Below are 16291 nucleotides of genomic sequence, written 5' to 3'. Positions count from 1 at the left end.
AGCTTAGCAGAATTTCAGATACGCATCAAGGGCAGCCAAAATAGGAGATTAAAGAAAGTTTCAAGAAAAGAAGCTTAGCAGTCAAACAAATTAACGTAAGGGGACACGAGGAATATTCAAAGTAGGAATTTATTTTCTATAATTTGCTTTAACCCTGTTTGTGTTTTCCTTCTTTTCAATGTTGTGCATTTAAATATTAATGAATACTTCATGTTGCTTTTTCTTCGAGTTTATACATTATATAATACATGTTTAATGCCAAACAATGCGTGTATAATTTAATTAGTGACGAGGAGCTAGACGAATTAGGCTGAAAAATTATTGTATGGTACCGAAATGTCGCATGTTTTATACCTCAAGTAATCATGAGGATTTGTTTAATTAAAGTAGCATTTTATTTTCTCTAATTTATGTAACAGTGTTCGTGTTTATCTTCTTTCCTATATTATGCATTTGAATATTAATGAAAATTGTGCCTTAGCATCATGTCAACATCTCTCCAACATGATTATTGTAGTAGGAATTCTTACTTTTTTTAGAAAAGGGGAGATAGAGAGGGGCTATCTTTTCTATTGATTTTATATATAATATAAGACATATGGTTAATTAGTGCTATTTTTTCTATTGCGTGTAAATATAATACGATGGTTGATGATGAGGAGTTGGAGTTAGAGATGACGGTTGATGATGAGGAGTTGGAGTTAGAGATGACGTGAAAGTGAGACTATAGGACAAATTATTTTGTGGTACGGAAATACCGCTACGTTAAATATTTTTGGCTAGTAACCAAGAGGATTGTTTGATCAATAACCATTTGGTGTCTCAGTAATATATATATATATAAATTTTTTTTTGTCAAAATTATATAATACTAATTAGGATTGTGTTATTTACACATCATTTTTACTTTCTAGACACTCATCTTAAATCTTTAGTCATTTAATCAAATGAATTAAAAAAATCAAAAGATAAAAATTAACAGAGAAGTAAAAATGACCTGAATAACAACACCCAACCGTTTATATTGCTATAGCTGATTATTATTTGAGGCGATGAATAACAATAACAAAACATCGCCAGAGCTAAAGGAAGAAATACATGACCAGAAATATTCTTACGGATGACATCTAGATTTTTCTCAGTAGCACTTGATTCACTAACATGTTTAAGTTTTTGGATGAAGAACCATGTGGTTCAGTAGCTTCTTCTGCAAGCTTCTTCCACATCATGACCTCATTTTTCATCTTCTCACCCTTCTCTCCCTCGATTAACTCTTTGACAAGCTTCTCTACCTCATCCCTCTTCACATCATTACTAATCTCCATGCCAATGCCCCATTCATTGCAACTATAGCGGCAGTCCATCTGCTGGTCGCCAAAGAATGGCCAACAGAGCATAGGCACTCCTGCAGTGAGGCTCTCCATGGTTGAATTCCAACCGCAGTGTGTTAAAAATCCTCCCACTGATGGGTGGTTCAGGACTTGCTCTTGTGGGCACCAACCAGCAATGAGACTTCTTTCCTTTGTTTCAGCCAAAAACTCGGGCGGCAAAAGCGCTGATTGGCCAATAACCAAATCAGGTCTAATTACCCAAAAGAAGGGAACCTTGCTGTTTGCAAGTCCCCAGCCAAACTCGACAAGATGTTCAGGTGTCATAACAGTTACACTGCCAAAATTCACATATACAACTGAATTTGGCGCCTTAGTGTTTAGCCACTCGAGGCATTCTGTTTCTTCTTTCCATAGACTATATCCAATATTCAAGGGGTGTTCTGGTATTTGATTGAGATGTAGTTGAAGAGGGCCAATTGGATAAACAAGTGGAAGCATAGATGAGAGAGCCCCCAAAACATCTGGCTCTAAGGCATCAAAAGTATGAAGGACAACTGCAGAAGCTTTATGAGCTCTATCGGTTGATTCCATCATGAAGTTAAACATGATGTCGTCGGGATCTGAAGTCCGAATAAAGGTTGGGAACTCCTTTAAACGGATATCTTTCATTCCTGGAATCCAATCCATAACCTTTTCCAAATAGCCATTTGTCAAACAGATATCATCTACAACACGAAAAATTTCATTTACATGCTTAGGAATGAGCAAATAAGAGTTAAAGACAAATTAAGCAATTGTTTGAAAAGTTGTATTTATGTCACCTTTGAGTGGTGCAAGTCCCTTTTCAACCAAAGCACGAAATTGTATAACGCCCATAAAGCTGCATGCAGCAATAGTGTAGAACAGCACCAGAGGGACTTCAATCTCTTCGGCGGCTGTGATTGTGAACGGCGACATGAAACCATCTGAAACTATGCAAGTCACTGGAGGATTAGTGGATGTTGATATGGCATCGCCGTTGAGTTTCATGAGTAGTTCACGGAAGGGAGCCAAGAAATTTTGTTTTCTGACTGAATCACAAAGCAATGGGACATCTTGGGTGGTATCTGCATCTGAATCTGGAAGGCCGTCTGGGATGGCTTTGAATTGGAAATCAGGCAAGCCATCAAGGGAGTTGGGGCCCCAGGATTTTAGAAACCGCCTGTGGTTGTACTTGGAGTTGACAAAGGTAATATGAAAGCCTCTATGGTGGAGGAGCTTTGCAAATTTAAGCATTGCCTTGATATGGCTTTGAGCCGGAAGTGGAATGCAAACAGCATGAGGCTTAGTAGCGACTGCTGTGGCACCCATTTAGATTATACAAGGATCAACTTTCAAGAAAACCTCGAAACTGTTATTATTTGGAAAGCAAAGGTAGGCGTCTCTCAGATTTGCACAGGGAGAAGCGAAGGAAGAAGAAGAAGGTAGAGAGTGGGTGGTCGATAGCTTATCCGGCGTTTGAGAGTGTCAGAAGGCAAGTTGAGAGGGATCTGGATTGTCTGTCATTCTTATCCCATAACCTTCCCATCCTTTTGTATTTATATAGTCACGGTTAAATCACATTAATATTTTATATTTTTATTATTTTTATAAAAAAATTCAATATAAAATATTAACGTAATTTAAACGTGATCATATAAATTAAAAGAAATAAGAAAGATACAGAGCAGACTCTGAGAGCAACGGAAGCAGAGATGTTCAAAAGAGGGATCTGGATTGTCTGTCTTTCTTATCTCATACTCTTTCCATCATTTTCTATTTATATAGTCACGGTTAAATCACATCAATATTTTATATTTTTATTATTTTTTTAATTTATTATTTTTATAAAAAATTCAATATAAAATATTAACATAATTTAAACGTGATCATATAAATTAAAAGAAATAAGAAAGATACAGGGCAGACTCTGAGAGCAACGGAAGCAGAGATGTTCGAAAGAGACAACTGGAAACGGATGTGAAAATGGAGAAGCCGCGGTGCTTGGTCAAACGCAGCCATTTATAGTGCTACTGAGCTACTTTTCAACATCTACAGTTCTGGCTTTCTGTGGATAAATTTTTAATTATAACGTAAATATAAATAGTATCACGTGTTTTTATGTAAATGATAAAAAAATTTATTTTTTAAGTTATTAACTTTATGACACACAAATTTTACTATTTATATAATTATATGTGATGTGCTACTATCTTGTGTGCCGATCACACTAAAAAAATCTCTCATTCTTGTGCCGACAGGTTAAGTAAATTTAGAGAGATTTGAAAGAAAACAGGCAAGGTTTTGAAGAAATCATTTTACGGATTGACTTAATAGTAGATTTGGCCGCCAACAAATACCCGTGCAAGCAAGACAGAAAGACAGCTATTTGAACACGACTCCACGGCTTTTCCCCTTGTTTTATACAGTAAGAGAAATGCTGTACGGTAACGTAAGGATTAAAAAATCTATTGGGAAGATGCTATACAATAATCTTGTTAAGTCATTTACCATTAAAATCAAAGGCGGCCCGTCACTTTGTTCTATAAAAAATGGATGCTGTCTTGTATCTTTGAGTAATTAATTATAGATCGTAAAATCATGGCAGGAGAAATCATATATGCATAACAAAATTTCTTTGTGATTCATGGCCTGTTTCTTAGCACACACAGCATTTCTTGGATCGTAAAATCATATAATAATTTGACACCGGTGACACCATGACCTTATTTCTTTGTAATTGTAGATCATAAAATAATGTAACATTAAGTTCAACCTGAACAACCAAAAAAATAAAAAAAATAAAAAAAAATAACTAATATCTAGGCATAATTGAAGATGGTGGCTGGCTAAACATATATTCATAACATTTACTGGATCGATCCCATTTTGCACCTTCAAGGTAACATGTAATAATTTGATTGCTCTCTCTTGAATTATCAAAATACATATGGTACCGTACCCATAAAATAGGTTTATTACTAGTAATATACCCGCGCATTGTTGCAGGACTTGAATGTACCAACTTTAACTGCATGAATAAGACATATTTAACCTGAGAAAAAAAATTCAATATATTCATGAATGAACAAAAGTGATAGATGAGTGAATGACGTCGGTAAGATAAACAACTTAACTTTTATATACATTCAACCCAGCTGATTACAAAATATGTGGTTGCAAAAAATGCTCTCTTTTGCCAAGAAAAAGAAGCAACAGCCCCGTATGCTTGACCAATGGTTCCATACTCGTTTTCAATCCATGGAAAATTCTTTGTTACAATTGATCACACCAAGACAAAAATAAAGGAAGACTTCTAATCCCATAAGTAAAAGAAAATTCTTTGTTACAATTGATCAAACCAAGACAAAAATAAAGACTTCTAATCCCATAAGTTAGCAAAAATTCTACTATCCTAAATTCCTAATCCCACTTGACTTCACTGCCCCACACCTTTGTCCTCTGTCTCCCATTGACTAAAAACACTCCCAAATCACACCAGCCAGCCATACAAAGCCGCTGGCCACATCAAATTTTAGGCACGATTCAGGTAACCAAATTCAAATATCAGAGTTCAGATACTGAAATGCAAAGAACACGATACATATAGTAAAATTCAAGAACATGATTAAGAGGATTTGAACATGTCAAGTAAAATCATATTCAGTTGAATCCTAACTATAGCATGCTAAATAAAGACGGAAAATAATACAATAGTAGAAACTTTTGAGAATGGACATAAAAGAATTTATGTTAAACAACTTCAAATATGAAGAGAAAAGTTTAATGCACTCATAGCATCCTCCATTGTGGTACGCCATTTTTGGATGGACAATAAACCATATCTGACACAGCCATTCTCGCAATCTTTGAAGAACTTTTCAGTTTTAGGAGTGCTCAGATTATACCCATTCCAATCTGAAATTAAATAAGAACTCAATCAAAAACCTTAATCCTATAATTCAATGCTGAAAAACTAAAGTAGCCAGAAACCAAAAGATCTTAATGACAACTTGTACAGACGATACAAAAATGCAGGATACGAAACACATTAAAACTTCTAAAAACTTGAAGTTATCGCTATTTGTTTATGAAGATATATATATACATCACCAGGAAACCAAAAAAATGGCAAGGATTTGCCAAAATTTGTAAATCAAACACAGATGTGCATCAACTCCTTTTCCTCTGTTAGTCTATTATCATCTCACATGACACACCATTCGAAACTGGATCAATTCGATCACAACCAAACCACCAATATTAAACGTAATTAAGTACCGATCAAATGATGTAAACATTGTGTATTACAGATCCAAATCAATAATGGTAATAAATAAGATAATTTCAGCTGCGATTTGCAATTAAAATTGAACAATGCTTACTCCCAAGAAATATCTGAAATTGATTGCAGCCTCACTTCATAATTCAAGCACTAGAAGTCGTTTCACTTTATTTTCGATTGGACCATATCCATATGATCATGAGATTACAATTGGACTAGGAGGAGTCGGCAAGGCAATGGTCCATACGCCGGCCACCACAAAGGATGTGATTTGCTACCTCAAAGGATGTGGTTTGATAGCATAACACCCATATATTGAGGTTTTTTGTAATTTCATAAAAAAATTCTTGAGATTTGCAAATTTACAATAGCACTCCTCGAGTATAAAATTGATTTCACAAAACTCCATTTACTAAAATTTCATCCGAAAACTTGTCATATCATAAAAAAAAGAGAATGAGATTACACGGACGCCCCTTGAAATAATCTCATAAAATTTATTTTAACCATTACAATATATAAATACATTATGACCTTACAAAATTGAACGAGCCAAACCTCTGAGTTGCCATGAGCACTATGTTCACCAAGAGTGAGAAAAAAAAAAAAAGAATCAAGAAATAGGAAGTGTAAAAGAGTAATAGGTATCTCAAGTATGTCAAGTTGCTATATCAATTGTGAGCATATTTTGGAAGTTCCATTGTTACACACTTTTTGAGTATTATTTCTATCTTTTGTTATTTTTATTGTAAACTATATCATGGGCTCATCAAAATTCCAACACATCCAATATCGCATGTATCGGATGAAAAGTAAAGGGATTAAAAATAGACTTGTCCACGTTAAATAACCAGGTCATCCACTTAATTTCCCATTACACATGTCAAAGGGTGCAGTTCTAATCTCTCCAAATAGCACGTTTCTTTGGATCCAGCCATCATGGTGTTTATCAAATTACAATTGATGACTGATATGATAATTTGAAGTTTTATGTCAAATTTTGTATTTTTTCAACCGAATTGTCAAATATTATTTTATTAATTAAATAGAATTTTAAATGCTTGGAATTATTAAAAAGTTTCAAAAATTTTATTGGTTCAAATGTTAGTGGAATAAGGGATCCACAATTAAAATTAATTAAAAATAAATTTGACATTGATGTCAAATTTGATTACAAATCACAAAGCCTTCAACTTCAGTTACAAAGCCTTCAACTTCAGTTAGCAAATAACACTTTGGTTAGAGAAACTTTTGATGTCAAATATGCACAGTAACATTTCACCTAAATGCTCTTAGCATTCAAACAAATTAAGCTAAGGAAGACGAGGAATCAAAATAGTATTTGATTTCCTCTAAGATGAATGCTGGCTACATTCTCCACTTGCCTTCCCCTATTTGTCTTTCCCACATAAGATTGGTACGTGTGAATACTGTACAGGTATAATTTCATTTTATATTACCTTGAATTAACGAAAAATTGTGCTTATCTTCGTTAATTCAAGAAGATATGAACTGTTTGTCGTCAATTGAAGGTGACAATAGCTTCTCCTCAACTAATGTCTGCCCTGTTCCTTTTACCTTTATGTCTACCTTTTTTGTTAACAAATCATTTGGCTTCCCATTTTTTACCACACTTATAGATTTTAGTAAAATGAAGCTTAAAAATCATAAGCTGTTTCGGGACATGCAAAAACTATGAAAAATGTAAAATCATCAAAAAAAGAAAAAAGAAAAAATTGTATTCAAATTCTTTGTAGAACAAATTGTCTTTTGCTGTGTATATTTGATAATGCTTGAATTATGCTTCTTAGTTTTTAATAGGGTTTTGTTTCATATTTATTGGAAAATGAAAAATGGAGACATGGGAACACAATTATATATATCATTGCTTATTTTTCTTGCAAATCAAAGATGTGCCAATGGTGTTGAGGACAATACCTAATTTAGTTTGACTGTTCTCATTTCTCTGAGTATTGTAATTGCATTTTTAAAGCCAACATAGTTTTCTAAGTTCATTAGAATTGATGGTGTTTTTTTAACAGGTTTGAAAAGATCCTGGTCATTCCGGTTAATTAAAGTTTTAAGATATCCTCATTCATTTAACACCTATGAAAATTAAGCATTTTCATTATTAAAGTTTTAAATTATCCTTATTCATTTTGCAGGTTCATGTCCAGATTATATGAATTTTTTTTCCCAAATTCTAACCACTTATCTCATTGCATTGGGAAAATTACACTTTCACAGCCAAGGTAAATATTGCTAAACCTACTAGTGCTTCACCGGTGCTAATTATAAACAGCAGCACATGTACTTTTCTTTCCTTTTGATATAAATGTCTCCAGCCATTTTTACCATCTATACATATATCTATAAAATATGCATATATGGATACTACATGACCAGAAATATTCTTACGGATGACGTCTAGTTTTTCTTAGTAGCATTTGATTCACTAGCATTTCTAAGTTTTTGGATGAAGAACCATGTGGACCAGTAGCTTCTTCTGCAAGCTTCTTCCACACCATGACCTTATTTTTCATCTTCTTACCCTTTTCCCCATCCATTAACTCTCTGACAAGCCTCTCTACTTCATCCCTCTTGACATCATTACTAATTTCCATGCCAATGCCCCATTCATTGCAACTATAGCGGCAGTCCATCTGCTGGTCACCGCAGAATGGCCAACAGAGCATAGGCACTCCTGCAGTGAGGCTCTCCATGGTTGAATTCCAACCGCAGTGTGTTAAAAATCCTCCCACTGATGGGTGGTTCAGGACTTGCTCTTGTGGGCACCAACCCGCAATGAGACTTCTTTCCTTTGTTTCAGCCAAAAACTCGGGCGGCAAAAGCGCTGATTGGCCAATAACCAAATCAGGTCTAATTACCCAAAAGAAGGGAACCTTGCTGTTTGCAAGTCCCCAGCCAAACTCGACAAGATGTTCACGTGTCATAATTGTTATACTGCCAAAATTCACGTACACAATTGAATTTGGCGCCTTAGTGTTTAGCCAGTCGAGGCATTCTGTTTCTTCTTTCCATAGACTGTATCCAATATTCAAGGGGTGTTCTGGTATTTGATTGAGATGTAATTGAAGAGGGCCAACTGGATAAACAAGTGGAAGCATAGATGAGAGAGCCCCCAAAACATCTGGCTCCAAGGCATCAAAAGTATGAAGAACAACCGCAGAAGCTTTATGAGCACTATCGGTTGATTCCATTGAGAAGTTAAATATGATGTCATCGGGATCTGAAGTCCGAAGAGGGGTTGGGAGGTCCTTTAAACGGATATCTTTCATTCCTGGAATCCAATCTATAACCTTTTCCAAATAGCCATTTGTCAAACAGATATCATCTACAACACGAAAAATTTCATTTACATCTTAGAAATAAGCAAATAAGAGTTAAAGACAAATTAAGCAATTGTTTGAAAAGTTGTATTTATGTCACCTTCGAGTGGTGCAAGTCCCTTTTCAACCAAAGCACGAAATTGTATAATGCCCATAAAGCTGCATGCAGCAATAGTGTAGAACAGCACCAGAGGGACTTCAATCTCTTCGGCGGCTGTGATTGTGAACGGCGACATGAAACCATCTGAAACTATGCAAGTCACTGGAGGATTAGTGGATGTTGATATGGCATCACCGTTGAGTTTCATGAGTAGCTCACGGAAGGGAGCCAAGAAATTTTGTTTTCTGACGGAATCAAAAAGCAATATGCCATCTTGGGTGGCATCTGCATCTGAATCTGGAAGGCCGTCTGGGATGGCTTTGAATTGGAAATCAGGCAAGCCATCAAGGGAGTTGGGGCCCCAGGATTTTAGAGAGCGTTTGTGGTTGAACTTCGAGTTGACAAATGTAATATGAAAGCCTCTATAGTGGAGGAGCTTTGCAAATTTAAGCATTGCCTTGATATGGCTTTGAAGCGGAAATGGAATGCAAACAGCATGAGGCTTAGTGCCTACTGCTGTGGCATCCATTTAGATGATATGTTTGCATTGCAGTGCTTGCTCAAACGCAGACTATTTATACTGCTACTGAGCTACTTTTCAACATCTACTGTTTTGAAGTACGTTGATGGGATGAGGTACTAGCGTAGCGTGCCTTTGGAAATGAGTGACTGAAATAAAACCAAGAGGAGAGGAAAGGATGAGATTGTGGATGGAGCCTACCATTCAACGAATGGCTCTCGTTTATAGCTGTGTTTCGTATCCCACCCCCCCCCCCCCCCCCCCCCCCCCCCCCCCCCTCCCTCCCTCTCTCTCTCTTATAAACCCAAAACAAATTTGAGAAACCCCAAAATAGAACACGGTCTCCGTTGCAGCTACATCCAATGGCTGTACACAGGCTATGACATGGAAGCAAATTAAGGGACCAAGAACAAAAATGTAATTAATTCGACAGACATGCTCTTGAAGTTTAATCTTTTTCATTAAATAAAGTTAGTAGAAAACTTTTGATTAAAATTCAAAGTTTTAAAAACTTTGTTAGTAGCTTTTCTATAAAAAAGAGATACGTATAAGTTTTTATGTATATATTTTTATTTTACTAATACAGAACGTCACATGACAATATACCGATGCCATGTAAATTGTTCTAATACAGATGGCATATCATTTCTCCATTTGCTACCTCACTTCATACATCAAGCACACAAGTCTACAACAAGAAGTCGTTTCACTTTATTTTCGATTGGACCATATGATCATGACTCATGAGATTACAAGTGGACTAGGAGGAGTTGGCAAGGCAATGGTCCATACGCAGGTCACCACAAAGGATGTGATTTGCTTTGCCCCTTGTTCTTGTAAGGAAGAAAGAAGATTCTCGTTTAAATTTGGGTTTTTATCACAAATTATCGTTGAAATTGACCTTCATTATCAAAATGGTTACTAAAATAAAAAATCAATCAATGTAGTTCTTGAAAATAGGTGTTACAAATTAATGTAGTTATTCCGTCATAATTCTATTTAAAATTCTGTTAAGTGCTGATGTGACACATAAATGGGTCCCACAAGATTTATGGGTTTTTATCACAAATGGTCCCTGAAATTGACCTACACCATCAATATGGTCCCTGAAATTGACACACATCATCAATATGATCCCTGAAATTGAAAATCAATCAATGTTATCCTTGAAAATAAGTGTTGCAAATCAATATGATCCTTCCGCCACAATTGTGTAAAAAAATTTGTTATGTGCTGATGTGGATTTTAATAATTAATTAAAAAAATTGTCTAAATACTTTTTTGCACAATGGATTTTTTTCTTCTTCTTCTTATAGTGCTTACTCCAAAGAGAGCTCGCTTCCATAAATTCTTAAAGGCACAAATTTGAGAAATTAAAATTCCGTCGTTTCTATTTCTGTTATTTTGAAATTTCTTAGTAATCTTAAATTTTCTCATCCAAACACAGTAATAGATTCTCATATGCTAATTTATGACACAGCAACAAAAGTTACTATTTAACTCATTAACTCTATCGCTCTACTCAAAAGAGTTTCTTAATAGCACATTATTGACTAAATTGTCCAGGTTTGTGGATGAGGAACCATTTGGACTGGTGGATTCTTCTGCAAGTTTCTTCCACTGCATGACCTTAATTTTCATTTTCTTACCCTTTTCTCCCTCCATTAATTCTCTAACAAGCTTCTCTACTTCTACTCTTTTGACATCATTACTAATCTCCATCCCAATATCCCATTCATTGCAAGCACACCAAGTGTTAGTTTGTTGGTCAGCAAAGAAAGGCCAACAAAGCATAGGAACTCCTGCACACAAACTTTCAACAACCGAATTCCAACCGCTGTGTGTTAAAAACCCTCCAACTGAAGGGTGGCTAAGGACTTGCTCTTGCGGGCACCAACTTGCTATCAAACCCCTGTCCTTAGTTTCAGCCACAAATTCAGGTGACAAAATCGCCGATTCACCAACAACCAAATCAGGCCTGATTACCCAAAAGAATGGAAGCTTGCTATTTGCAAGTCCCCATGCAAACTCTACAAGATGTTCTGGTGTCATGACTGCTATGCTGCCAAAATTCACATAAACAACTGAATTTGGTGGCTTTGAGTCTAGCCATTCAAAGCACTCAGTTTCTTCTCTCCACAGGCTATATCCCATATCGTTCAAAGGATCTTTTGGTAAGTGATTGAGAAGCAATTGGAGAGGGCCAATGGCATAAACAAGTGGAAGCATTGAGGAGAGAGCATTCAAAACATCTGGCTCCAATGTTTCAAAAGTATGAACAACAACTGCTGAAGCTTTATCAACTCTTTCCACTGATTCCAAACTGAGCTTGAACACGCTGTCGTTTGGATTTGTAGTTCGAAAATTTGCCGGTAGATCCCTTAAACGAATATCCTTCATTCCTGGAATCCAATCTATTACCTTGTCCAAGAAGCCGTTTGTCAAACAGCTCTCATCTACATATATAATTAACACTCAAGTAAGAGTAATTAAATGAAATTAAGTATCTTACGTTTAGAAACAAGAGATTAAACAATAGGACGAGTGATGGGCATGGACTCTCCCCGAGTGTGTAGGACCGTATGTTTTGCGTTCTACACCTACTCCGAGGAGCTACCATGGTGCAATACACTAATTTAATTTTTTGTTAAAAAAAAAAAATTAATCAATAAAATTATGCAATTAGCTTATTCAAATGATTTGTTTCACTACCTTTGAGTGGTGCAATACCCTTTTCCACCAAAGTAGGGTATTGTTTATAGCCCATGAAGCTGCCTGCAGAAATAGGAAAGAAGAGTACCAAGGGGAGTCCAATTTCGTCAGCAGCTGTGATTGTAAATGGCATGAAACCATCTGAGAAAATGCAAGTCACTGGAGGACTAACATTATTGATCGAAATCGCTGCGTCCTTGAGTTTTATGAGGAGGTCTCGAAACGGAGGCAAAAGGTTTTTGCTGATGGCATCGGATGCTAAAGAGGTGTCTTGGGTGGCATCTTGGTTGGAATTTGGTGGAAGGCCGTCTGGAATGGTTTCAAATCGAAAATCAGGCAAGCCGTCGAGGGAGTTGGATCCAAGAGATTTAAGAAAGCGGTTGTGGTTGAACTCTGTGTTGACGAAGGTTATATGAAAACCTCTATGGTGGAGTAGCTTTGAAAATTTAAGCATTGCCTTTATATGGCTTTGAGCTGGAGCTGGAATACAAACAGCATGAGGTTTATTGTTAGCCGCTGCCTTGGAATCCATCTTAAGATTGTGCTTATGCGTTTGTGCTTGCACTCAACACAAATACATATATGTGCGGATTAGTACTGTTCTTAAAAGTAGACACAACCGTAAGTCAAATTGAATGCGTGCTCCTTTAAGACTTGCAGGTTACGCAAAAATTAATCTTGGCCGACAAGGTAGTTGACTAATTGTCTTTTGTTTCATGATAGAGGCATTCAGCGCAGCCAAAATAGAAACTTAGGTGAATGCGTGCTCCTTTAAGACTTGCAGGTTACGCAAAAATTAATCTTGGGCGACAAGGTAATTGACTAATTGTCTTTTGTTTCATGATAGAGGCATTCAGCGCAGCCAAAATAGAAACTTAAACGGTGGCTTATTGCACCGAAGTATCTCAGAATAAACTAGCTTCAGTGATTAAGACTGTCTTCCCTCTGTCCTCCCTCTCTCTTTCTCATCTTTTCTCTTCGTGTCCTCGCTCTATTTGCCTCTCCTCTTCTCTCTCCCCTTCACTCCTCTCACTTGCTCTCTTTTATAAACCCAAACAAATTTGAGAAACCCGAAAATAGAACAGAGTCTCCGTTGCAATCTTCGTTCGATTCCGATGCAAACCGTTCAATTCCACCGCAAGGTCTGTTCGACTCTTGCCTTTGTTGCTACTGTCATGACTCGCCATTGGTGGTGGCTTAAGGTTGCCTCACGAATTGTTTGGCAGATTTCCTTGTCCTGATCTCCTCTCTTCTCTCTCAACTCACGCCAGATCCTCTCTATTTCGATCCATTGCCTTTGTTGCTATTGTCTTGTCTTTATTTTGTAGCCCTTACTTATATAAACAATTACAGTAAAGTCAAGCGTCAGGATTAACAAGGGTGTGTAGAAAGTAAAAAAGAGTGCTGAAATCACCGCCCTTGTAATTCCTAAAAATACACAACCCGCCAACACCTCCTCTAACAGAAGCGCAAACGCTTTAAAAGTACAAGATGAGAATGCATCAGCAACCGCAAACTGTTACTGTTGGAGCTTCTCCAGCTTTCTAGCATAGAATGCGTGTACATTGTTCCATCAGCAAGTACAAGATGAGACTCAAATACCTTGACTAGTAATGAGGAAACAAACTCACTAACAAATTGTCATGTCGTGCTTGCATAACTCACTAAATCATACCGTTTGGTCAAATCAGCTAAACGGCAGAGGGGCACGCGAGAGAATTTTAAGCTAAGGAGCAGACTGGGATGGTCAGGTAGGTGACAATCTCCTCTCGTACGAAAATCGCAAGGAGAAACAGAAACAAAACGCATAGCAATATCAACATGGGCAAATCAAATGATGGTATAGTTAATAAACGGAGAGAAATCAGATACAATTTAATTATCTTAACTTCATTGGCAGAAATCTAGGACTATCATCGACAAAGACGCATTTTCGTAAGAAATATCCAAGGCAAGGAGCATATCAGCTAATGTTGACATCAATTGTCAATAAAGTAACAGAGTGAGTAGTATTATCTTAATTGCGACTAGGAACTGCGAACTAGCAAGGAGGACTGGCTAAAGAGCAGCCGAGCGATGGCATTTGGCCACAAACTGGAGTCCGGAGGAGTCGGTGAAATGCCTGGTCGGTGGCCATACTTGATCATACCCTGAGTATCTGAAGCTTGGTAGAGAAGGCAATTGCAACCCAATCAGGCTGGGAAGAGGACCACTGCAGCTGCTCGATTTCGGCCCCAGCCGTGTAGGCCAGAATGGGATCAAGGCCGCCCTCCACTGGCTGCCCCATGGAGGAGAGGTCCCAGATGAGGGCCTGGGAATCATCACCGGCGGTGCAGATGTGGCAAGAGCTGTGTGGGGCCCAGGCAATGGCGTTGACGCTGGACTGGTGCCTCTGCAACTCGACCACGGGGAGGGTCGGGAAGCGGATGTCGAGGACCACCACCTTGGCGCTGTCCATGATGATGGTGGCCATGTACCTGGGGTCCTGCTTGTTCCATCCCAGGCGGACCAAGGGGGTGTCCGGCTCCGAGCTCTCGTAAATGATGGTGGAGTGCTCCTTGTCGCGCAGGTCAAACACTCTCACGGAGCCGTCCGCCGAGACGGAGGCGAATACACCGACGCCGCCCCAAGCGATGTCGTACACCTCCTTGTCGTGGGCGATGAGCTGGGTGTCCACGGCCTCGCGCTCGATGTCCCAGATGGTGCACGTGGTGTCGATGGAGGAGGTGCCGATGCGCTTGGGTTCCGCCTCGTTCCAGTCGAAGGAGGTGATGGGCCCGCAGAACTCGGAGTTCTTGTTGCCGTTGAGGAGGGACTTGAGCTCCACAGACGACGAGGATTCCGAGTCGTCCTCATCCCCCGAGATGCGCCACACGCGGAGGAAATCGCTGGAGGTGGCCAGCAGGTCTGGCTTCTGGCACTCCTTGTCCGGGATGAAGATGGTCTTGGTTGGCGGGTACGGGTGCTCGAAGGACAGGTTGGGGTCCGACCGGATCTCCCCGTTTGAGTCGTCCAGCTGCACAATCTCCACTCGGTTTGGGTACTGCTCGAGGAGGCTGGCGATGGCCAGCCGGTACTTCTTGTCCCGACGGACGCTCCAGTTCATGGAGTAGATGTGCCACGGCGCATCGTAGGTGTAGATCTCCGATCGTTTCTGCTGCTCATCTGACCCGTCTTGATTCGGGTCGCTATTTCTACTCACTCCCATCCTTGTTTCTCTGTCCCCCAATAACACTATTTTCCAACTGACTACGATTACAAATCCACCGCCCCCACTGCCTCCGAACACCAAAATTAAATTGTGCAACCCAGTTCAATCCAATCCAATGAAATGAAGCTTAACCTTAAGCTTCCCAGATTCAGAGAGAACCAAAGTTTCATTTGTCGGTGAACTCGTCTGATTGTGCTCTGAGAGGCATCCCGAATTTTGGCCCGGCTCCTGCAGTCCTGCTCTTTCTTCTCATCCCTCCATGGTCATTAGGTTTTTTTAAGCCTAAATAGTCATGAGATTTTTTAACTATTCATGGTCACGAGATTTGAAATCAATGAAAATGGTTTTTAATTTTATCTATGATCAACTATTTTGATCATTTCGTAATTTTATTAAATAAGGATTAAAGTGGAAAAAAATATTTTTAATTTAATAAATAATGGATCAAAATGATTTGACTAGAATTGAAGGTATTTTTAACTTTTCATGGTCACGAGATTTGAAATCAATGAAAATGGTTTTTAATTCTATCTATGATCAACTATTTTGATCATTTCATAATTTTATTAAATAAGGATTAAAGTGGAAAAAAATATTTTTAATTTAATAAATAATGGGTCAAAATGATTTGACTAGAATTGAAGGTATTTTTAATTTTATCTTTGTTTAGTACAATTGCTAGCTTACTAGCGATTCCACCTAAAATCAATCACTACCGTTCTAGCAACTCCCTTCAGGGAGGATCAGAGGAAAGTACCGATCAT

The 16291-nt window shown here is 38.1% G+C and overlaps 4 protein-coding genes across 4 annotated transcripts; all 4 read right to left on the bottom strand.

The window, feature by feature from the left end:
- Positions 1-981: 981 nt before the first annotated feature.
- Positions 982-2886, bottom strand: LOC137739998 (7-deoxyloganetin glucosyltransferase-like). Its single transcript, XM_068479778.2, has 2 exons — positions 2153-2886; positions 982-2056 (listed from the first exon to the last, which is right to left on the bottom strand). Exons 1-2 carry the CDS (start codon positions 2679-2681, stop codon positions 1128-1130), a joined length of 1458 nt encoding a protein of 485 aa, XP_068335879.2. The 5' UTR covers positions 2682-2886; the 3' UTR covers positions 982-1127.
- A 5037-nt stretch (positions 2887-7923) lies between these two features.
- LOC137740399 (7-deoxyloganetin glucosyltransferase-like) lies at positions 7924-9702 on the bottom strand. Its single transcript, XM_068480277.2, has 2 exons — positions 9085-9702; positions 7924-8989 (listed from the first exon to the last, which is right to left on the bottom strand). The coding sequence occupies exons 1-2, from the start codon at positions 9611-9613 to the stop codon at positions 8049-8051; spliced, it is 1470 nt and encodes a 489-aa protein (XP_068336378.2). The 5' UTR covers positions 9614-9702; the 3' UTR covers positions 7924-8048.
- Positions 9703-10968: 1266 nt separating this feature from the next.
- Positions 10969-13985, bottom strand: LOC137739734 (7-deoxyloganetin glucosyltransferase). The gene is made up of 2 exons (XM_068479420.2): positions 12317-13985; positions 10969-12060 (listed from the first exon to the last, which is right to left on the bottom strand). Exons 1-2 carry the CDS (start codon positions 12846-12848, stop codon positions 11123-11125), a joined length of 1470 nt encoding a protein of 489 aa, XP_068335521.2. The 5' UTR covers positions 12849-13985; the 3' UTR covers positions 10969-11122.
- Positions 13986-14138: 153 nt separating this feature from the next.
- Positions 14139-15880, bottom strand: LOC137739130 (WD repeat-containing protein LWD1). Its single transcript, XM_068478626.2, has one exon. The coding sequence runs from the start codon at positions 15522-15524 to the stop codon at positions 14460-14462; it is 1065 nt and encodes a 354-aa protein (XP_068334727.2). The 5' UTR covers positions 15525-15880; the 3' UTR covers positions 14139-14459.
- Positions 15881-16291: the final 411 nt, after the last annotated feature.

The sequence above is a fragment of the Pyrus communis genome, chromosome 9 (assembly GCF_041283825.1).
Source record: "Pyrus communis isolate YQ-2024b chromosome 9, ASM4128382v1, whole genome shotgun sequence".
NCBI lineage: Eukaryota > Viridiplantae > Streptophyta > Magnoliopsida > Rosales > Rosaceae > Pyrus > Pyrus communis.
Note: the sequence above shows the minus strand (reverse complement) of the source record. Positions and strands in the feature narration are given on the sequence as shown.

What these genes read in the sequence shown, in the direction of transcription:
- LOC137739998 (XM_068479778.2), bottom strand. Translation starts at nt 2,681, where the DNA reads ATGGGTGCCACAGCAGTCGCTACTAAGCCTCATGCTGTTTGCATTCCA. An exon ending in GGGACTTGCACCACTCAAAG is followed by an intron (nt 2,057 to 2,152) that starts GTGACATAAATA and finishes TTCGTGTTGTAG; the next exon opens with ATGATATCTGTTTGACAAAT.
- LOC137740399 (XM_068480277.2), bottom strand. Translation starts at nt 9,613, where the DNA reads ATGGATGCCACAGCAGTAGGCACTAAGCCTCATGCTGTTTGCATTCCA. An exon ending in GGGACTTGCACCACTCGAAG is followed by an intron (nt 8,990 to 9,084) that starts GTGACATAAATA and finishes TTCGTGTTGTAG; the next exon opens with ATGATATCTGTTTGACAAAT.
- LOC137739130 (XM_068478626.2), bottom strand. Translation starts at nt 15,524, where the DNA reads ATGGGAGTGAGTAGAAATAGCGACCCGAATCAAGACGGGTCAGATGAG.
- LOC137739734 (XM_068479420.2), bottom strand. Translation starts at nt 12,848, where the DNA reads ATGGATTCCAAGGCAGCGGCTAACAATAAACCTCATGCTGTTTGTATT. An exon ending in GGGTATTGCACCACTCAAAG is followed by an intron (nt 12,061 to 12,316) that starts GTAGTGAAACAA and finishes TTATATATGTAG; the next exon opens with ATGAGAGCTGTTTGACAAAC.